The sequence below is a fragment of the Sceloporus occidentalis genome, unplaced genomic scaffold (assembly GCF_023333645.1).
Source record: "Sceloporus occidentalis isolate IW3139 unplaced genomic scaffold, rSceOcc1.0.p SCAF_7, whole genome shotgun sequence".
Lineage (NCBI taxonomy): Eukaryota > Metazoa > Chordata > Lepidosauria > Squamata > Phrynosomatidae > Sceloporus > Sceloporus occidentalis.
In genome coordinates, this window is record NW_028316987.1 from 50713432 (window position 1) to 50736423 (window position 22992).

The 22992-nt window shown below is 39.1% G+C and overlaps 1 protein-coding gene across 3 annotated transcripts in view; it reads right to left on the reverse strand.

Annotated features, from left to right (window-relative positions):
- The window catches only part of RARB (retinoic acid receptor beta), a 399083-nt gene that overhangs the window by 112646 nt on the left and 263445 nt on the right, over nt 1-22992 (reverse strand). The window contains exon 1 of one of the 3 annotated variants that reach the window (XM_089532928.1): nt 19159-19780. The exons of 1 other annotated variant lie outside the window; for it this stretch is intronic. In XM_089532928.1, the coding sequence (XP_089389054.1) occupies nt 19159-19390 (232 nt within the window). In that variant the 5' untranslated portion in view covers nt 19391-19780. Of the gene's footprint in view, nt 1-19158; nt 19781-22992 lie in introns of those variants that run through there. One more of the 3 variants, XM_089532926.1, reaches the window with a different exon arrangement.

Here is a 22992-nt window from a genome sequence, read left to right on the forward strand (position 1 = left end):
ATTCCTGACAAGTTTAGATAATACAAGATCTCCCAGGGCTGCAAACCAGAGTTTATCTCACTGCTGATCATTCCCTAGACTTCATACAGTTCCTTGTATCAAATAACTCACTGAGGATAAGAACCTCTGCTGACTGAATGGGAACCTCTGCAGTTCTTAGGCATGTGGAATCGAGATTCCTTTCTGCTACAAGAGAAGGCTAGGGAAAAAGAAAACAGCACTCTGGTTGGTCATTGGAATCAGCAAGAGGAATGATGTCAACATATTTTGATCAACTCCCCAAGATATATAAAGAGATATAAAGTACCTGGGATGTTGATAAGGCTCACTGTGCCCTTTTCAAAAGTTGCACAGGCAAGGGTGAAGAATAAACAGCCCAGGCTGGATGAAGAAGCCAGTGGCTACGTTCCACTCTGCTTCTTCAGTATTGAGGAAACCTTGAGACAGTGCAGGATGGCAGATATAGTGCTTAAAAATTGGTCTTCTTATGAATAGGCAGAATACCTTCACACCTTGAAGGAATGTTTGGATGGATAGACCTTCACCCATAGTTCCCTTGGTTTTGCACTTTGAATACTGCAGCATGACCACACCAGGCAGAGGTCCAGGAGTCTTCTACATCTCTTCACCCTTTGTCATAATAAGATACTAGAGAAAGGTCCTAAACCATGGCCACCAGAACCTGGGCTCTCACCCTAGGGCCCAGATGACATTTCTGTGTCCCTTCTGTGTCATCCACCAGTGCCCTGGAACTTCTACATCCCATTAAAGCAGAGAATTGGAAATACAGTTCATATCCATGCTGGCAGGACTTTTACTTTGATTACAGGACAGTGACTTCAGTCAAGAGGGAAAGCCAAGAGCAGCTACTGGACGGCTTCTGCAACCAGCTGTGAAATGGCTTGCTGAAGAATGCAGCTGGACCAAGCCGACAGATGTTTTGCCCCATGTTTTGCCTGAACTTTTCCCAAGATTTAACTATAAAACTGTGATCTGCCTAGAGATATAAGGTCTCTATAGATGTGGCAGCTACTACCAGGTTGGATATTGTCTATGGAATGCCTATCATACAGTATGGAGTCGTGAATCCTTTATGTATCTAACAATGCTCCCACTGCCACCATGGTTCCTTGATATGCTTAGCATACTGTATTATTTGAATCAAGGATACCATCCAGGCTGCAGTAACCATTAGCCTGAATATAGTCGGCTGACCTCAAGAAGATTCCAAATACACATTGCACCTTCTAAAGCCCATGCTTCAGAACTAGTTCCTCCATCTGAGGAATTTGGGAGGAGCTGCTGAACTCTCCTTGCCCCATCCTTCCTTATCAAACTGGACTGGAAACTGACCCTGACCCCAGCCTAGAAACTAATCTTGTTATTTACCTCTGTTTCAGGAGCAGGGCGTATGGAGCCTTTCAGATGTTGCTGAGTTTCAACTCCGATCAAGTCTAGCTGTCAAAATTAATGGCGAAGGAAAATTCCATTTGATTTCAGCAATTTGATTGTACTGCTAGAAATATGATCATTTTGGATAAGAATAATAAAAGCAACAAAGATTCTATACAATGACTGAAAAAATATATAGCCACAATGGCAAAACAAGGAAATAAATGTTTATATTTACTTACTTACTTAATTTATATCTTACACTATATGAAGCTGGATAAAGCAGCCCTAGGTTTGCAACAATTTAAAAAATAATTATGTTCATTTAGTGGATAAGATTATACAGCGGTGCTTTACAGGGAGACAGACAATTGATATTGTCCACACTGACTGGCAATAGCTGTCCAGGGTTTCAGATAATGTTTTTTTCCAGCTTTTACTGGGGACTAAACTGGGGCCTTCTGATGTAAAGTGCATGTACTGCTAATAAGCTTGTTTGAAATACGCATGACAGCTTCAGTATTTACATACTGGTTTGTCCAGTCACTACATTCTATTGTTTCCTCAGATAAGCAGGACCCCAGTGAACAATTAAAGCTTTCAATAAATAATCAGTAAGCACATTCATTTGATTTACTGTTATTTGATACAACAGTTAGTTTCAATGGGGCAGTTAATATTGATCATGCAAAGTACTACAGACAAACATGAAACACTTCCAGAACTCCATGGATTATTACTTTTTATCTGCCACTCATCACAGTTACTTGTAATTGTAGTGAGACTGAAAATCAATAATAATTAGTGTTCTACACATTTGAAGAAATGAATAATATTATGTTTTGAATTGTTTTAAACAACATGCAACTGAGCATGTTCTTTGACTAACATTTTAGCATTTTTAGGGAAATCCTTTTTAGAAGAATAGTCTTAGGTTTCAATAAAGAGCAAAACATTTTCTAAAACATAAAACATCCATTCATCCTGACCAGGAAGACAATTTGTGTGCCATGATGTGATTAACTTTAAATGCCATGTAGGTATTACAGAATTTCTGCAAGTGGACATAGAGAAAGGACAGGTCCTCTTCCCAGTTGCAGCCCCCTACATATATACTGGAACAGATGTGGGGATCTATACATGGGAGGAGAGAAGGAAAGAATATCTTGTTTACAGAAGCTCTGATCCAGAAATAACCACCATAACTTCCATTATCAGCAGCAGCAAAGTGTGAAGGAGACAATAAGTAAAGACAGCCCACCTTGCCAGACGGCCCATCTAGTGATAAAACAATGAATGCCAAACACTTTATAGAAAGGTTCTCCCTCTTCAAAATGGCACATCTCAAACTTTGGATATTCAGATTCTGTTGTCTTTGGTGTAAAATCACAGGCTTTTACAAGCTGATCCTATAAATCATACGCTAGTTTAATCAACTATTTTCAGCAGTTTTTATAAATTGTTTGATGATGCCGTCTACATGGGATAAACCTTTTTATATTTTTTATTATTTTCTTGCTATTGGCACTTAAATGACTATGCCAAAGAAACCTTTTTGTAATATTTCTATAATCCCGTTAAATTCCCCTGTAATTTGGCACACGATAGAGAGTTTTATTCCATTTTAGATTTCTCACTGATTTGTATGGACATCATGATTGTATTGTGTCTATATGGATATTTGGTCATTATTGTATTCTAGCGGCTGCATGCCATAATAAATAATGCATGTATATTCATCAGTGATTATGGTTTGGCCCTAATTCTGAAAGTGGAGTAATTCTGAGCCTTGCTAACAGCTAGCCTTTTAATGAGGCACTATATTTTTGCATAGAATTTTTTGCTCTGGTACTAGTAATCCCAGTTCTGGCAACCAATGTTGGCATCTACATGTAAGGATCACTGTTTTGGTCCATGTCTTACACTACACCTCCAGCAAATAGGACTTGCCACTCTGCCAGTCACATACATATTGAAATCAGCTTCTTTTTCTTGTCAGAAAAAAGCAACAAGAAATTCACTGCATGGGTGGCTTTCATGTGTCTCCTTTCAAAGTGAAATTTTGCCACTGGTACTGCAAAGAAAAAAAAAACGCATCACCAAAGAAGCACACATTCCAATTAAGAGGACTAGCAAAGCTGTTCCTCAAAATATATAATAGCTAGACAATTCTCGTATTTTTCTTCAGTTTCGGATGCACATACTGTGAATTTAAGGTAATGCATGGAAGCAACAGTGATTCCAAAGCTATGCTACCCATAATAATTCTTGATAATTAAAATGCAAAGTGGCATAAGAAAAGTTTTATTATTAAACTGTAACCAGAACTCTGTGTGAAGCAAACTATCCAGAAGGACTTTTTTTTAAAAAATCATAAATTATTTGTTATTTATCTGATCCAAATATAGGAAAGGCTGGTTAAAATGTATGACTCCATATGCAGCTTCTTGTCATTAAGACCAATGAAGGCATTTGGGGGGCCATAATGAAATAATTATGTTTGCTTTAAAGAATTCTCCTTGTCAGTAATGTATGGCAATGCAGCACTAAATTAAAACATCAGGAACTAAATTTCACTTGCATCTATTTCCATTTTAGCTAATTATATCCCCCAGCTTTCCAACAGTCCAGGCCCTACAAATCTTTTGAAGTTGAAATGGCCCAAAGAAAAACAGCCTTTTATAGTTATGACTTTGATGAAGAAACAAAGGTAATTCAGCCCCGGAAGCCTAAGTATACCAACTAGATAAAATTATATGGCTAAGAAAAAGTGGGGGGGGGGGGGATTCAGGGAACTCTCTTCAAGGTTAGTCTTTTAAATATTCACCAAAATTGTCATTCTGGCTCTGTCTAAATTTTCCACCTTTGCATATTTTATTTAAAACAACATCAATAACCTTGAAAACATGTAAAGCTCCCCCCCCCCAAAAAAAAAAAGTTGGCAGAAGAACACCAGTTTGGCTGGTACTTGAAATCTCCTGTCTCTTTGCAAAGCTACCTGGCAGCAAAACTGGGAGGTTCACTTAGGCTGCATCCGCACTACAGACACAATGCAGTTTGACACCACTTTAACTGTCTTGGTTCAATGCTATGGAATTCTAGGAATTGTAGTTTTGTGAGACATTTAACCATCTCTTACAAGCTAATGTATCAGACAAGGATTGGTTCGTGGCTTGCAAATGCTGGTTTGTTAGGGAAGAGTGTGAAACACTAGTATCCCTAGTTCAGATGACACACTGGTCGTTATCATATGACGGAAACTGGAAGTACTGTATAATCTAGTGTCATCCTGAACGCAATCATGGGTATTCACGTTATTGCATGAAAGGTTATCTCATGCATTCACTGGTATTCTGAACACACTCCGAACTCAATCCACAGCAATCCAAAATTAAGTAAATTCGGTGAACTAGCGAATTCACAAATCCTATACCCAGGCTACTTCGCATTCAATGCGGTGTTGTTTGGTGTGATATGCATGTCTGCTGTGGCCCTGGTATTCCCCTCACATCAATTCCCATAATCCTCTGTTTTTGTTTTGGCTTCTGGGGCTCCTAGGTCTTCCCCAGCAGCTGTTTTTGACAGTAAAGAGTGAAGGGGGGGAGGCTCTCCATGAGGTGCCCTGCAAGCTTGCTCTCTCTGCCCCAAACGGTGGGCTTGGAGCTTGCCCTGCTCCTGGCCCCTTATGCCCCTCAGGGACCTTTTTGCCTTCCTTCCTTCCTTCCGGGACAGGAGGCTTCAAAAAGAGAGAACCCCCCCCTTTTTTTTATTAGCCCCAAAGAGTTCTTCTTCATCCCTCCTCCTTTGGGAGGAAGATTGTGTACTAGCGGGTGATCCATTCATGATAAGCTAAGATTTTCTGGAATGAAAGCAACACAGGAAGCTGCCTTATAATTGAGTCAGACCAATCATTTATCTAGGCCAGTGGTGTCAAAGATAGTGGGCTGGGCACATGAACCTAGGACATTAATTCTACATGCAACACATGTATTACTTCACTGAACTATGTGGACGGAGCCTGCTATATGTAGGCAGCACAGAGACAGACGGACCAGTGATCTAACCCACTGTAAGACAACTTCCTAAAACATCCTATTGAAGCCACTCCATCTCCAATTAAAACAACCAGGAACCAAAAGAGCTTGGAAACATTACTTTTGGGGATCACAACTCTCAGAATCCTAGTAAAAGGGAACTATGGGTGAGGGTATACTTCTGGAACAGGTAATGGAAACCACATCTGTGGATAGAGATCATGTGGATTGAGCAGAAAGATGCTTTCCACACCATTTGGGATTGAGGTGACCACCTACATTAGTGTCTTTGCTAGAGAGCTACTGCAATTGAGAGCAGACAATACCTAGCTAAATGAACAAGGAATTTCACCTGGTATAGGGCAGGTTCCTTTTTGCAATATATCACTTTTGCAATGTGATCCTTCCCAAATCAACATGTTAAATGTGTAACAAGAAAAATGGGCTTTGCACTCAACATACTGTTTGCATTGTACTACTGGCAGATCTTTGAAAACTGAGTCAGTCATATTTATCCATTGTGAAGGAAAATTTCCTGCTACACTGTTTAGGAGTGTTTTTATACTGTAATCATTCTGCTATGTAGGTTGCTTTTCATGCAACCATCACAAGGAGTTTGTTTGCAGGATGTAATTCACTTGGTTTTGTCTCATTGCTTCCTTTTTTAATGAGAAAAATCTGTTTTTTAATCCCATTTTGATTTCTGTTTGAAGTCATTAAATATTAAAAATGCAGAGGAAAAACGGTGTCTTTGGTGCAGCCTGGAAGGCGAGCTGTAATGCAATTTGCTCTTTGAGGGAAGGGTAAACCTCTTTGAATTCTGTTGGGGAAGACAAGTTGGGCAGAAGCACCAGCAGCAAGCCCTGCACTGTGATTCCAAATGAGAAAGGGAAGGGAAGGAGGGACTGTGCACCAACTGAATTTATCAGACCTCAGCAAGGATAAATCTGCAGTTGACAGAACTGACCAAAGACAGGTAAAATGAGACAAGGAAGCAGAGAGCAGCCGCCATTCCTCCCTTCTGCTTCCCATCTCACTGCTGAAATAATCCAGTGTGATACCACTTTAGCTGCCATGACTCCAGGTTCTGGAATTCTAGGAATTGTACTTTGTTACTACAAACCACAGAATCCCTGGTTCAAACTGGATTATTTTGACAGTGCAGATGCACCCACAGACACTATTTCCTCATCAAAAGAACAGCAAAGGTTCTCTGGAGAGGACGCAAGGGCATCAGGGGAAGAGGATGAGAGTGGGGAGGATTACACACCAAAATAGCAGAAATTCCACTAGAACCCTTAGCATAGGGTTGCCATAATGGAGGACCTCCAAACCGGGACAAATGTAGGACAAGGTTTGAAAATATAGGACATTTTTTTTTTAAATTTCCTGGCTCGGAAATTAAAAAAAAAAAGTCCTAGATTTTTAAACCTTGTCCTCCTCCTCCTCCTCCTCCCAGTCTGGGAGGAAGCCTCAGCAGGCTCCCAGGCCTCAGCAAGGTCTTGGAGCCGCCGCGGGGGCTGAGGTGGCCGCGGTGGGTGGGGCCGTCCCGGTTTGGGCGCCAAACCAGACCGGGACCGGGATGGCACCGCCCAAACCGGGATTGCCCCCCCCCCGGCGGGATATGGCAACCCTACCTTAGCAGTATTGGAAAAGCAAGACTCTGATGGTGCTAGAAACTCTAGTCTGAAAAGACTGTGTTCTGTAAACCCCTTTAGGAATGAATCAGGTAAAGGAACCTCTACTAAATGAAAGAGAAAGAGGGCTGCAATGCAGGCCCACTCCTACTGCCGACATTGTGCAGCCAGCCCACCATCAGTCCACTCTGGTGATGCAACATACTACAGTTCCCAGAATTCCAGAGCCTGGAATCATGTCAGGTAAAGTGTTGTTAAACTGGATTATTTCTGCAGAATGTATATTTGTGTGTGTGTACACACACACACACACACACACACACAGTGTGTTAATTTAACACTTGCACACATTCAAAAGTGATACATTGTGTTATTTACGTTTTCAGTTGCCACAATGCATTTGCATTGTAAAACAAAACAAAACAAAAATGGGTTCCACTTCTCAATCAATTTCACTTTCTGACAATCCTCCTGTCTCCAACCCATGAGATAAACAGCAGCTTCCTGGACTGACCAGTGGCCCCTCCATCCAGTTTTGCTCCCTTATTAATAAATAATAGGGTAGCTCAAAAGGTACAGAAAGGCTCCTAAAGAAATCAAGAGCCCATTCATATTACACAATTAACAGTAAAGGTATTTCCCATCGACAAGGTTGTCAAGTCATGTCCGACCACAGGGGTGATGCTCATCTCCGTTACTAAGCCGAAGAGCCAGCATTGTCAGAGACTACTCTGTGTTCATGTGGCCAGCATGACTGCACAGAAGGCTGTTTACCTTTCCACTGGACTGTTACCTATTTATCTACTTGCATTTGCATGTTTTGGAACTGCTAGGTGAGCAGAAGTCAGGACTAGTGATGGGACATCACCCCATCATGTGGCACCCGGGCCTCGAACTGTCAACCTGCCGATCTTGCAATCAGCAGAGTCAGTGTCTTAACCACTTGAGCTACCACATCCCTATTATAATGCTATTATTCCACTTTAACTGGCAGGTATATTTTGGAATCCTGGGATTTGTAGTTTAGAGAGGGGAATTTAGAATTTTCACCCAGAAAGCTCTATTGCTTCACCCAATTACAAATCCTGGGTGATAGTGTAGCAGTTACGGTGAAACAACAGTATTATACTAGTGTAGAGCAAATTAAGCTTTCATTTTTTTTTACCTTTCAGGTACCTTATTATTTATTATAGCAAGTATTATTGATTATATTAGGGTACTTATTATATTATTTATTTATTATTAACTGGAGGGAACAGAGAAATTGGTGCATTTTACTTTTAAAGAATTTCAAGCTCTTTTGAGACTCCAAGGAAAACAAAACCACATACAACTAAACAGCAACATGGCAGAGGTGTATAAAATTGTGAATTGTCATTAAACTGTTGTCAACTTAATCCCTGTTAGAATTAGAATATTAGAATTCAGGAACATTTAATGAAGTAGACTGGAAGTCAGTTCAGAACAGGCAAAAGAAAGTCATACATTTCTAAGTGTATAAATTTTTAACAGTTAAGCGGTACGAAAATTGGCCACCAGCTTATACTACTTAATAAAAGATTAGACACAGAATATCTATCATCCATGAAGATTATCCATGATATTTAGATGGCAATTTCAGGGATATATCCATAGGTATACTCCCTCTGAGCACTTAGGCTTCAGTTAACTATGCCGACTTGCCTTTGATGAGGATATGTGAACTTTAATTGGCACAAAATAACAGGAACAGATAGATATTTCATTTATGTCTCCTTTATGAGCAAGAAATTTGGCTGGTTAACTGTCAACAAAATAGGGAAGGACCTTAGAAGAATTTTAGTGGATGGGTAAGTAAATATGTGCCTTCAAGCTGCCTCTCAACCCCATGAATCCCATAAGGTTTTCTTAGACAAGGAATAGTCAGAAGCGGTTTCCCTAGCTCCTTCCTCTGAAAGGTTACCTACAACACCTGGTATACATTTGTGGCCTCCCGTCTATGTGCTAACCAGGGATAACCCTGCTTAGCTTCCAAGAACATACAGTATCTGGTATCTCTAGGGCATTTAGGCTAACTTACAACAAGACAATCCCATTGTTGATTATTATTGTTGTTGTGTGTCTTCAAGTCACTTCCAACTATGGCGACCCTAAGGTGAAACTACCATGGGGTTTTCTGGGATTGAGAGTGTATCTCTCACCCAAAGGTGGATTCTCATGGCCGAGCAGAAAATCTTGTGTTACAGCCCAAAGTTGTAGTCCAGTGCTTAAACCACACTAGTTCTCACCTCTCATTTTTACCTGGTTAACATTCACTAGTAATGACACAAGAGAAGACAAGTAACAGTTGTGATCCTTGACTTGCCCATATCTCCTGAGTCCTGGAATTTATACATTGGAAAGAATAGCTCAAAAACATTATCTGGATGTTTGTGCTTGGTTCTGTTCTGTTCTGTGCATCATTTAGAATACAGCGGGCCCTTGGTATCCACTCAGATTTGGATTCCAGGCCCTTCTGTGGATAACAGAATCCATGGATGCTCAAGTCCCATTATATGCAATGACACAGTAAAATGGTGTCCCTTATATAAAATAACAAAATAAAGGTTTGCTTTTTAGAATGTATATCTCTTTGAAATAATTTTCAAGCCGTGGCTGGTTGAAACAACGGATAAGGAATCCATGGATATAGCAAGCCAACGGTACAAGCTCTAACTCCAAAATGACTTTGGTAGAAATATTAGGATTTTCAGCTATTTCAGCTTGCACCAGCAACCCTCAGAGATGCCCCCAAAGCAGCTCCACAGGGTTTTGCACCTCTGTGGTGTAGATTTTTGAGATTTGTAATGTGGGAGGCAAAGAATTATGTTCTCCTACTCGGCTAGATACTGCTTCTGTGGAAGCAGAATTCTAACACTGGACAAAGCCCCAAGTATCCCATGGCTTAGGTCATAAATATGCAACTGGTGGCTTTTCAGACCTTGTTGGACTTGACTTCCAACAGCCCCAGACTGGGAAGCAGGGTTGGGCAGGCGCATGATGATGATCAGGACAAGGAGGCAGGTCTTACAGTGTCTTCTGTGTTCAGCTCTTGAAAAATAATACTGATGAACTGCTGATTACAGTCTCAGTTATTCAGGATTGGTTGCCACTTTCTTGTTTAGGGGTTTAATTGAGACAGTGTAGACCACATTTAGTTAAACTTGGTAACACCTTGCTAACACCATCTCTAAACTAATTTTGGGGTTCAAATTGATCCCACAACTCACTTCTTTGGGTGTTTTATATTGATTCAGAAACTTAGAATTCATAAAAACATAAGGATAAGACTCGCAGTATTTAAGGCATGGCGTATTTAGATAACATTATAATAAATGCCACAGAATGTGACAGCAACCCACTTCACCAAACCTAGCAGAGCACGTTTACACATTCTCAATCACGATCATTATAAAAAAAGACAAATCTTCATGTACAGTATTTAGCTCATATATGAAGTTAATTTACAAGAATTCTGCACTATTGTGCAAGGAACAATACACAGTACAGATGTAAAATTAAAGAATACTAGGTTATGTATCTCTGTGCCAAGTTATCGTATCTCTGTGCTGAGTTACTGTAACTACTCAATGAAAATTTAATAGTGTTCTGGATTAATTGTTTCAGCCTCCAGGAAAAAACTGCACAACTTGGAAATACTGCCTATTTAGCAAACTGATTGTTCCTATGCTACATGATGGTCAGTGTATAATTAATATGTAACAAATTTAGCGCCAAATCGGCATAACAAAACAAGAAGTCAAGAAATATTGATTATTTCAATAGATTATACACTAATCCACACAGATTCAAAAGATATTAATTGCATTAAGGACACAGACATATTTTGAAAATATATCAAAACAAGATGATAGACTATCAACCACACCACATCAGTCTTTAACAGCAGTAATAGCTTAGTGGCACTCCCCAATCTGCCCCCTTCTAGGTGCAACTGACCACAATTCCTATCCTCCAACCAATGTCCATAGTGAGTAGGGATAACTGAAGTTGTGATCTAACACATCTGGAAGCTGTCAAATTGATGAAGGCTGTCCTATACAGCTATCCCAGAAGCTGGGTGGTACAGCACATGCATGCATGAGATCCTAGGTCCAACTCCTTCAGTCAGGTAGTGATGGATAACAGTCTCTCTGAGTTCCTGGACAGCTGTTGTTAGTAATCCAGGGCCAGAGATCTTCAAAACCTGAATCAGGCATTTGTAAGGTCTCAAAATGGCCTTTTGGGCTACCTTTCAACTTATCTGAAACTGAATTTGGCCCTTGAGTTGAATCCAGTGAAAGAAAGGTGAAAGAGGATGCCCACACTTTAGAGCACACAAAAGAAACCTAATATGATATAATAATATATAGCCCAGCACAGATGCTTCCCTTATCCTCATTCTACCAATGACTAAAGAAGTCAGCAGCAGAGCACTAGTGATGCTAATGTGTGTGCACAGCTTGTCTTCAGTTATGCAAGATGTTCTGAAAGTAGGAGTAAACTTTTGAAACACTCAATTATTAACATGGCCTGAAAAAGGTAATTACTGTTAATATCCAAAGGAGCTACAAGGTGGAAAATACATCGTGCCACTGGTATTTCTTTTACAATTGTTGTGTAAAATGGGTCAAAAATATCTGTCTCTTACACTATAGAAGTTTAAAGCGGTAAGTGAATTACCATTTTGTGGCACATCAACATGGCTTTAGAGAAGTGACTCTATTAGACTGTTTGGAAATAGACTGATCAACAGCATTTACACCTACAAGTGAAAATGAATCAATGTAGATGAGATTAAAAATATGAGAAAAGCAAAGACTGGTCTTATTTGGGAACAATCATCTTCACCTGCAAGCCTATTTAAAACCGGAGGAAGGTATGCGAGACAATACTGGGTCTTCTCAATGCTTCCAAGCTTCATCTACTCTTCTGGAATTACAACTATAAACATTTAGCCAGAGGCAAAAGGAGACACTGCATGCTTGGCTGCCTCTTGGAAATTACTAACTTCCATAGTCCCAAATGCTTACTTTCACAATCTCAAATAATACTACAGACTTATCCTAAATGCTTGGGACCAGAAAATTTGTTTGTTTGTTTATTTATTTATTTATTTATTTTGTATTTTGGGATATTTGCATATAGATAATAGGATATCTTGGAGATGGGACCCAAGTCTAAACGTGAAATTCATATATGTTTCATACAGTGTATACTTTGTAACCATAATTTGAAGGTAATTTCAGACATAATGTTTTTAATAATTTTGAGCATAAAACAAAGTTTGTGTACCTGAACCATCAGAAGGCAAAGGCACCACTATCTCATCCATCCATGTGGAAATTTTTGCATTTTTTAGTATTTTGGATTTTGGAATTCCGGATAAGGGGATAGTCAACCTGTAACAGTAATCTAATATAGGCATCCAAAAAGAAGAACATTTCTGCTCCATAAAACAGTTACAAGACTGAGACAATTGTAAGAGAAATCATTTGAACTTCACCTCTACTGTAAGCCACCACTGGTGGTCTTAGTGGAATACCACTATTAACGATCTTCAGCCACCAACAGAACAAGTACTGTTGTTGAAAATCAAACGGGGTGCTGTGAATTCTGAACGAAAGGGATGCTGTAGTCCTCTACACTCATCTTCTAAATCATATCAACTGCCAGGCATTACAATTTCCACTAGCCTCACCTAGCATGGACAATTGTAAGAGATCATGGGAGCTGCAGTTCAAAACATCAGGATGACATTGAGTCGTGGAAGGCTGTCCTACACATATATTTGAGAATGAGTTGTAGGAGACTTACCATATATTCTAGACTACAGGTTGACCTCATGAATAAGTCAAGGGCAGGTTTTGGGGACAAAATTATGGATTTTGATATGGTGGATAGGTCGAGGGTAAAATTTGGGGACATGTAACAAAGGATGTAAAGGATGAAGCAAAAGGAAAACAATGCCAAAAAACTTACAGAATTCCAGCAGGCATAACTGTTTGTGCTCAGACTAAAGGTTGGACTCTACTAAGAGAGTAGAAAGTATCAATGCCTTTAAGACAGATTACACTCTTGCCTTTCACTAGGAGATGGTTCTTTGTTTCATACAAGAATTAAAGTACAGTACTTACACTGACCCATGGATAAGTCAACTCAGGTTTTTTGCATCAATTTTTGACTAAACTCTTTAGACTTATACATGAATATATACAGTATTTCTAAGGTTTATTTTTATTCACCTTTATATAAAGTTTCCAACTAACTCCCATGTGGTTATTAATAAGAAGTTTTTATTTGCTGTAAATTTGTTTAAAGGATATTTTAAAAGGAAACATTCATCAGACTGGGCTCTCAATTCGTTTTCTTAAGAAGGAATTATGCTCCAAAGACTATGGGATTAAAAGAAAGAGGAATGTTCATAGGTTGTAAAAATATTCTTGTTTAAAAATAATAACGGTGTTCATGTTTAGAATCTAGAGGCCCTGCTAATACTTATCAGTGAAGTGTTGCAATAATATTATTAGCGGGTTTCAATGCTATTCTTTTTAATACATAGGAAGCATCTATTGGCTAAAGAAAGTCAGGAAGGCCAAACATTTCACAGGGATTCAGACTGATTTGTTGAAACAATTTTTTCTCTCCATGAGCTTTTAAACACTAAACCTAAAACCTGAATAAGAAAACAAAGCAAATGGGACAGTCCATGTGAATATAAGTAAAGTCCACTGATCTTTCTTTTTGCATCCACTTTGAAAACAGTTTTCTTTACAGCTTCAGCACATCTTGCTTTCTGAAATATATCCACTATAAAGCATGAGAAAAATGTGACTGTAAAAGCACAATAATTGGCACAAAAGCAGCATGTAAAACTTTTAATTTTATTTTAATTGACTGTGTTTCAGCTTAGCTTGGCAATATTCCTTCAGCTTGTCTTGCCTGCCTAGTTAATTTTCAAATGGACTCATATTGGAAATATTTCCCCTAATAGCTTTTCTCACTGTTTCTTCTGAAAAAAATCTTGGGATCTGCTTTAAAGCAGGATCTCTGCTGAACAGATGATTTAAAACTGGGCAATCATCACAATATCAGGCACCGAAAAATTATCCTTTGCAAGATTTTTGGCCTTATTTGAAACCAGAGATCCATGTCCTGTTGGTGAATATGCTTGCTGTCAGTCCCAATATTGCATGCCACCTTCAGATTTGCATTTAAACAAGCTCTCCCATGCTTTGGTCTGAATTTCAAGACTGTAGCTATTTGGGGTGGCAGAGGAGAGTACATTTTCATGGAGACAGAAAACTGGTGTTAATTGTGTTCAAGCTTCTTGTCCTAAGATTATAGTGAATTGGAAAAAAATAAAACTCAGCACAAGACTGGAGGTTTGCCCTCTTAGCTGCAACGTGGGACAACTTACCAATGTAAATATACAGTCTCTAAACTCTATATTTACATAACAATCTTGCTCAGAACCTGAAAATGTGTACCACGATTACACATATGTACACAAACGGAAGGTGGAACCAAATTCTTCACAATGAAAGAATGCCATTCTTGGCCATTTGCATTCCCAATGCCAATCCATGCAATTTTCTTCACTTTCTGACCACCTTTCAGTTTTATTTTTCTAGTAACTTCTATCAGTAACTGGACTCCTTTGATGACTACATATTTGTATGCATATTTTCAGGCCTTTTCCTTTTCGCAGTTTATTATGGACCAGAAAACCCATTTTAAACCACTACAAATTCCTTGGGCCAATGTCATTATTACCCAACAGCCCCAACAGGAGCCTAGTTTCCATCTAGTTTTTCTACCCAGTTTCTGTTTTGCACCAGATATTGAAGGATGGCATATTTTAATATACTGTACTAAATCTAATTGATGCAAGGCAACAAATATTTTGCCCGGACATCAAACACACTACTGTGAATATAGTTTCAATTTGCCAACTATGTAAAGCAGCAACATAGGAAACATAACAAAGGAACTAGTTACATTTTAAGGCTAGTACTGGGAAGAAACTGGCAAAACCACCTTTGAATATCCCTTGCCTAAGAAAACCCTATGAAATTCATGGTCACCATAAGACAACAAGAGACTAGAAGGCACATGTACACACACACACACACACACACACACACTGCATTAGAGTAAGGTTGTTAAGAGACTGTAGACACTGAGTATGGACAGCTTGGGAAACATATATTGCTTTGCTTGGATATGGTAAAGAAGATTAATCTTGCAGTCTAAAATGGACTCTCCATTTTCTTACCTTGTTAGCTTCACCTGCCAGTTTATACTATGCAAAATTTAGAGATGCCCTTCATTTGTTCTTACTAAGCAACAAGAGAGTTCTTGGTTATATGTTGCAAAGGAAGACAGTATTGGACCTGGCTTAGCCAGCTTTAAGTTTAGGAATGTGAGATTTAGCATTTGGGTTTCTTGGGGAAGACATTGTTTTAAATTTTAAAAATAAAATAAAATTAAGCCAGACGGTGTAGAAGAAAACAAACAAGTAATTCTGTGACACAGGGAAATTCAGGAGATTCAGATTTCACTACTTTTCAAAAGTGCATTAAATTAGTTTGGATCCAGATCAAACATTAGGTGATCAAGTATCCTATAAACAAATTTACAGCAAATAAAAACTTTCTATTAATCACTACATGGGAGTGAGTTAGAAACTTTATATAAAGGTGAATAAAAATAAACCTTGCTTTCTGTGGCTGAAAACAGAACCTCTAACAACACCTGCTGCAACTCAATACTTAGGAATGCAGATTTCAAGTCATACATGTCAATGTGTTTGTTTTTATATGCTGGCTGGAGATATGAAAGATAATAAAGCAGTGAGAGAGATTGTATGTTAGGGCAGATGTTTCTTGACTTGTCCAATGCACACAGTGTAATAATTCATACAGCCCTAAACATTGCAAACAACTGTTAGTTTAGCAATGAATCTGAGGATTGTAGACTTTTTATCTAGCTGGGTTTTACTGAACATAAAACCTCATTTGAAATCACTTTTGGTGTAAATTCAGCATTACTAAGTCCCCTTCAATTCCAGTGGAGCGACATTACGGTGACTTACTACAGAGTAAATCCCACTGAACAGGGCAGGACATACTTCTGGATAATCATGTATAAAATTAGAACCCTAGTTATATTTACGTAGAAATAAGTCACATTTAACTACTTTCTGAGCAGACATGCATGACTGTATTATTAATCTTTACTTATTGAAAACAGTATTTTTTTCTTTGAAAGCTACACAGTAACAGGACAGTGACAGGATTCTTAAAATATAAAACACCTGTTGAAGACTGTTTGTTTCATCATTAAAATAATTACATCTTTCTTTACATTATTATTAAAAGTTAAAGGAATCTAGTCATCTACTATCTGCCTTGTTCTCTCAGACTGCAATAAATCCATACTTCTATCCTAATAAGGGACAAGCTGAAATTTCTGCAAATATTTAACCCCTTCACACTTTCCATTTCCAGTTCTAGCGAAACCGAATTCTACATCTTGTGTCAAATTAAAACAGGTTATTTATATAACCTTCATTTCAGAATTAATTCTGTATTTCAAAGCCATTCATTTGATTTCGGTGCACTGACCCTGAATTCTTAAGAGTTAAGAGGAGAGATTATGGCTAATACTTTAAATTCCAGTCAATCAAAATTTTCTGTTTCTCTAAGGTCCCTGTTTTCTTTTGACTGAGACTCATCCTTTCGCATAGTTTGAAGTCACAAAGAATTATGGACAAGAAATGCGTAGACAATTTTAGCATTTCTTTCCAAAACTTTAAACAGAAAAAAATTAAGATGGTATATATTTAAGGAGATTAATTATTCCAGATGCAGCATTTTATTGACCGAATCCTTTTGCAAATCAAAGATGCATATTTGCAGTATTTGGGCTGTTTGTGTGCTCTTTTCTGAACAAATGTAATCAGTGAAGGTTTTCTTTTCTTACCAACACTACACACCCTCTTAAACTTTTCATCTCTGTAAACGAAGAATTACAACTGAGGCATGTATCAGCTGTTGCAAGCAAAAATAAACCTGATGGATTCTTTTTCATATCTTAGGAAGTGGCTCTCATCTCTATTGTTTACTCAAAACCACAGAGGACTTAGTCTAAACAGAGAATAAAGAAATACTTGCCATTGGAGCAGCAACTATCACCCCTATATTGTAAAATGCACACTTTTAGAATTAAAAATAGGTTTAGTTAAAAATAGGTTTAGTTAGTTAACTCTTCAAGTTACAGCCCTCAATACTTGATTTAATACAGGTAACACTGTTCAGATAATTGCAAAGCTATTTCATTCTAAATCTCCTGTCATTACAACTGGGTTATTACAACATCATAAAAAGCGAAGTTTTGAAAACACTTTGCTAGAGCAGTATTTATTTTAGGTCACATTTCTTTTGATTAGGTTCTCTTTCTATTCTCATCAGCCCTTGTTTCTTATCAGCATCCTACACCAATGACATATTTATCACTTGCTGCACACTGATAAAGAGTGACCTTATGTCTAACTTGTTCAGAAGCAACGGCAACAGACTTGTGTGTGTCTGAAAAAGTGGTTTATTTAAATGACATGAAACTCTCAAAAACTCCCCCTTAAGTTTGGTTTCACGGGGAAAAAAACCTCTTGCTATTTCTTCATGCAAGACTTTGAAAGCCATCTGAACTTTTAAGATATACTGCATTATCACCACCACTCTTGTAAGAAAACTTACAAAGAAAGAACCTAAGATTCGAAATTTTACTGGCAAAGTTCAGAACCATTATTTCTTAGCTGTATTAATAGTACAGGCACTAAACACTTTAACCACAGTTTTAATAACTATCCACTGATTTTTGTTTTGTTCTTTTTATTAAAGGGGCAAAATGTTAAATGTTTGGACGCAGGGAGTATATCCTTATGTCTTGTTAGCTTGCCCATTTACTCATGATGATCTAATTGTGATGGAAATATTTTTGACCGCAGCATTTGCTACCATTTATGTTACTTTTTCTTCCCTTGAGGATTAAACATTCTGAAGGAATGACCCACATGCGTTTTACAGCAACCGAGATGTCTAGGAACCACAGTATTAAACATACTTCTGTAGTTAATGCTCCATTGAAGTGTCAGAGACTATGCTAAAACAATTTGATATATAGCCATCATTTATCTAAATCAGCGTCAGAGCAATGAAGCATCCTTCAAGGGTGTTTTTTAAAATTAGATACAGAGAATGTAGTGCTGGAACTTGGCTGCTTTTTGCTGTTTGTCAGGCTTGAAACTTCACTGTTAAAGCATGCCTCTGTTTGCCCCCTGTGCCCTCCAGTACTATGTCAAGATCTGATAACAAGATAGCATTTAAAAAAACATCTTCCCTGAAATTCCTGGGCTCCAAAAGGATCCTGAAAGCGCTGAGATAATTGATGGCGAAACACAAGGGGTGTTCACAGTTAGTTTTCTTGCAAAAACAGGGACTTCTTAGAGCAACAACATTAAAAAAAGAAAGGTGGCAGCAAGGTCAATGTAAAGAAATATTGCTTCTTTCCTTTTTCTTTTTGCTTTTCTTTTTGTTCCAGAGAAAGAGAAACATTTATGGAAGCCCACGACTTTGAAATTTGGTTACCTTCCAGAAGGTAAAGTCCACCGAGATTTTAATTGATTATTACGATGCTAAAATGCACCAGAACAAAAAAATATAATTTGAATTTGGGGATAAAAAAAGACATTAAGATAGCATAGCAAGATGCACACGCATATAGGGAAAGCATACCCCTCCTTTACACTGAAATGAACAATTTTGTGGAAGAAAGCCTCCTCCTCTGTCACTGTAAGGCTATTTTCAGATACTTAAAGCGCAACACACCTAGAATTGCAAGTCTGCATGCACACAAATTTTCAGAAAACTGTCGTTTTGGAACGAACTTTCTTTACCTGTTCTTTTGTTTCAGTCGCATTTTAATATATATATATATATATATATATATATATATGGCATGCAGCTAAATAAAAATGAGTGGGAAAAGTGGAACAAAATAACAGCGGGACCTACATTGCGCACTGTGCCGGTGTTGCCACTCTGTCTGTGCCAATCCACTGAAGCATGCTTTCAGAGCCTTCTCCTGGAGCATGCAGGAAGATGGACTTGCAGTGTAGAAATCCAGCATTTGACCAGGGCTCACTGCTAGAACATCCATACAGTCAAACATGATTCCCCCTCTACAGTAGGGCTGCAAAAGTGCCTTCCTCGAGGGTGTGGAGGAAAAGGGCATATAAAAGTACATCCAACTCCATCAAACTCTGCCCCTTTTTTGGCACGCAGACTGTTGGTCTTTTTCCCAGACCAGAATCATGAATTATGACAGACAACACAGCTAAAAGCCTGTAATTGATCCAAATGATCATTTACCATTTTCCAGGCTGTTCAGTCAATCCAGCAGAATCAAGGGGAAGGGGGGGAGAGCAACAAACAGCCTTCCAAGTTTCAGTTCTCATTCTTCGCTTTCCCGAATCTTTGAGCAGCCTCCTCACCTCTCAAGATCTCCCCGCATAAATGCAAGGGGAAAAAATTGTATCCTGGGCAACGTGCAAGTTTTGTGGATGAAACAGCCTTTGCTGGAAGCCCTGGATCCCCCTTTGCCTGTGAATAGATCCTTCTGCCTTCGAACAGCTCACTTCCTACTACTTGTGTCACAGGGAATGAAAGATTGAATTGCTTAATATATGCGAGTGAACTTTCTATGAACCCTTCCCAGGCTGCTAACCTTCAAATGACCCAACCAGTCTGACATCACCAACTCCCAGGATTCTCACACAGCTTAAAAACTCCCAGCAGCCTTGCAAAAGAAGGCAGGCAGGCAGGCAGACAGGCACGGAAGCAGGCAGGCAGCCACTAGCTGCCGTACCCAGAACAACTAGCCTTTGGAAAGGCAAACAGAGACTTGCAAGCAGATCCAAAAGAATATAAAATAGAAATGAGAGTTGCCTTAGGATTCTGAATAGCATGCTGCTGGAATATGCTGCTGAAAGTTTCCAGATCTCTCTCTCTCTCTCTCCTTCCTCCCCTTTACATTCTTCTCCAAAGCTTCTTTCCAACAAGGATTCCCTGCTTCTTCTAGGCAAAAATAACAATCATCACACAGTTCTCTGTATAGAAAGGCATTAGGTCCTTCACTCAGTGTCATCCCCTCAAAGGAGGACAAGGCACCGCAAAAATGTAGGGCATGCCAGGAAAATGTAAGGCATGATGCAATGAAAGATAAAAATGCTAGGACAAAATATAAATTAATTCTACATGAATTTATATAAATTCCAAAATATACATTCATTCTACATGGATTTATATAAATTCCAAAATATACATTCATTCTGTCACAATAGTATGCATACTGTATTTCATTATCCTTTTATTATTTTTACCTTCTTATACATTATTATCCTGTCCTAGCCATCCCACCCTCCTATCTGCAGCAAGGACAGCTGTCAAGTAGATGCACTTCTCAAAGGGGAACTGCAAATGTGGTGCTACTCAATGGGCTTCTTAGTCATGCTCAAAATGGAGGACACGTTTGCAGTGAATTGAATTCCTCCTGGTGGAAATGTAGGACATGTCCCGGAAAAGGAGGATGTCTGCTCACCCTGCTTTCACTATGCTGTTGCAGGGAGCGAACATCGCATTCACCCTGTTAGCAAACAAGAGCTAATTTTCTTGGCTGATTTGCAGAACAGAGAGGAACTGTCAGACAAATCTTAAAATTCACACAACAAGTGTTCATCGAATGCCAGAGTTCCTTTGTGCTGAAAATAGAGGACACTGCAAATTGAGACCTCCTAAAGCTCCTGAACTTGCAGTATAATACTTACAATATGTTTGGAAGCTGTCCTGCTCAAAAAAGAGGAGAGGTGCATGATTTTAACCTTTGGCTTTGTTTCTAAGTACTGTACACTTGCTCCTCTATGGAATTTATCACACGTGAGAGCTCCCATCATGCTTCTGTCGCCCAAACGTCACCAAACTGCGACTAGAGCCTCCTGGTGGGATCGCTCATGGTGCTACTCTTCCGTTTTCATCATGGAAGTGTCAGCGTAATTGTTAGAAAAAGGGCCCTTTTTTTATAATGGATCAAATCATTATTAAAAAGGGCCCTTTTTCTAACAATTACAAGAACACTTCCATGATGAAAACAGAAGTGTGTCCCTTTAATAGCACCAGGCGTGATCCCACCAGGAGGCTCCTGTTGCAGATTGGTGACGTTTGGCCAACAGGAGCATAACGGGAGCCCTCGCGTGTGATAAACTCCTATGTTAAAGTCAAAGTCTCAGGTTACCAAAAAAAGTAATAGGTTAGATCCAGATTTAGGGGTTGTCTTCACTGGCCTAAGTAGCTTCAAACTGCTTTGAAGCCTAGCTATTTAGATGATACACAAAGCCATGCTCCAGGGCTAAAAACTGGAGCATGTTCAAAGGAGAGCGACTAAAATGGTGAATGGTCTGGAAGCCATGCCCTATGAGGAACAGCTTAAGGAGCTGTGGATGTTTAGCCTGGAGAAGAGAAGGTTAAGAGGTGATATGATAGCCCTGTTTAAATATTTGAAGGGATGTCATATTGAGGAGGGAGCAAGCTTGTTTTCTGCTGCTCCAGAGACTAGGACCCGAAACAATGGATGCAAGCTACAGCAAAAGAGATTCCACCTCAACATTAGGAAGAACTTCCTGACAGTGAGGGCTGTTTGACAGTGGAACAAACTCCCTCGGAGTGTAGTGGAATTTCCCTCCTTAGAGGTCTTTAAACAGAGGCTGGATGGCCATCTGTCAGGGATGCTTTGAGTGAGAGTTCCTGCATGGCAGGGGGTTGGACTGGATGGCCCCTGTGGTCTCTTCCAACTCTATGATTCTATGATTCTATTTCTGGGCAGAACATGATGTTTTCTGTGCAGAATAAACATGTATGATGGGAGGGGGGCAGAATTAATTCTCAAACTGATAGTAGTCTTTGAAAATTGCAATTTTTCCAAGATTTTGCCACAGTGAGAAGAAAATTGCTAAAATCACTCATTCCTTCATCTGTGGAAAAAAAACTGCAAAGAAATTACATCCTTACAGATTACACACCTGCTGCCACTCCAGAGAGCCTTGCGATCTGCTTTCCAACTGCAGCAAGCTCTGGAAAGCAGCCACTGTCTGGAAAGTCCTGCCAACTTCTCCTATCTTTCGAGAAAGCCTTGGTGGTTGCTTTCCAGCTGAAGCAAATGCCAGGACAAGAAAAGAAGCTGATCCAGCTCTTCAAAGTGGGGCACAGATGGGCTCCAGAGAGCCACTCCAGCTGCCTTCTTGCTGCTACAATGCCTCAGCAGAAAAATTCTGAGCATGCAGCACTCTAAAGCCTACAGGACCCAAATGATTTGCTCTAAGGAGTCTCAATGCAGATAGCGTGGATGGGTTCATCATGAAGATCCCAGGCCATGCACTGCTTTACTCTTCATTCAGATGCAAGTAAACATTTTATGTGCAATGGCTATTGCACCTCTAAGAGATGAGTATTCCCACAAGAGCAGAGGTTCCTCCTATCTCAGAAGAGGTCTGTGATTCATTAAAAGCTCAGTGACATTCCTTGCTGACTGGGGTTAACAAAACTTGAATATGAGAGGATGCAAAGAACATCTTTAGAAAAAAATCTCTTGAAACTGATATATCTAAATTAAAAACAAACAGCTTTAACAACAATTTCCCAAAAAGGAGAGCGGGAAGGCAGATGTGACTCTGAAAGAGTAAGAAATAAATCTGGAGAAGGAAAAGCAAAATCTTTAATTTTTATTTTAAACTGCCTTGGGAGACTTTGTATCTCTAAAACTGGGGTAGAAATTAGTCTCAGAAAAAAAATGTTTTT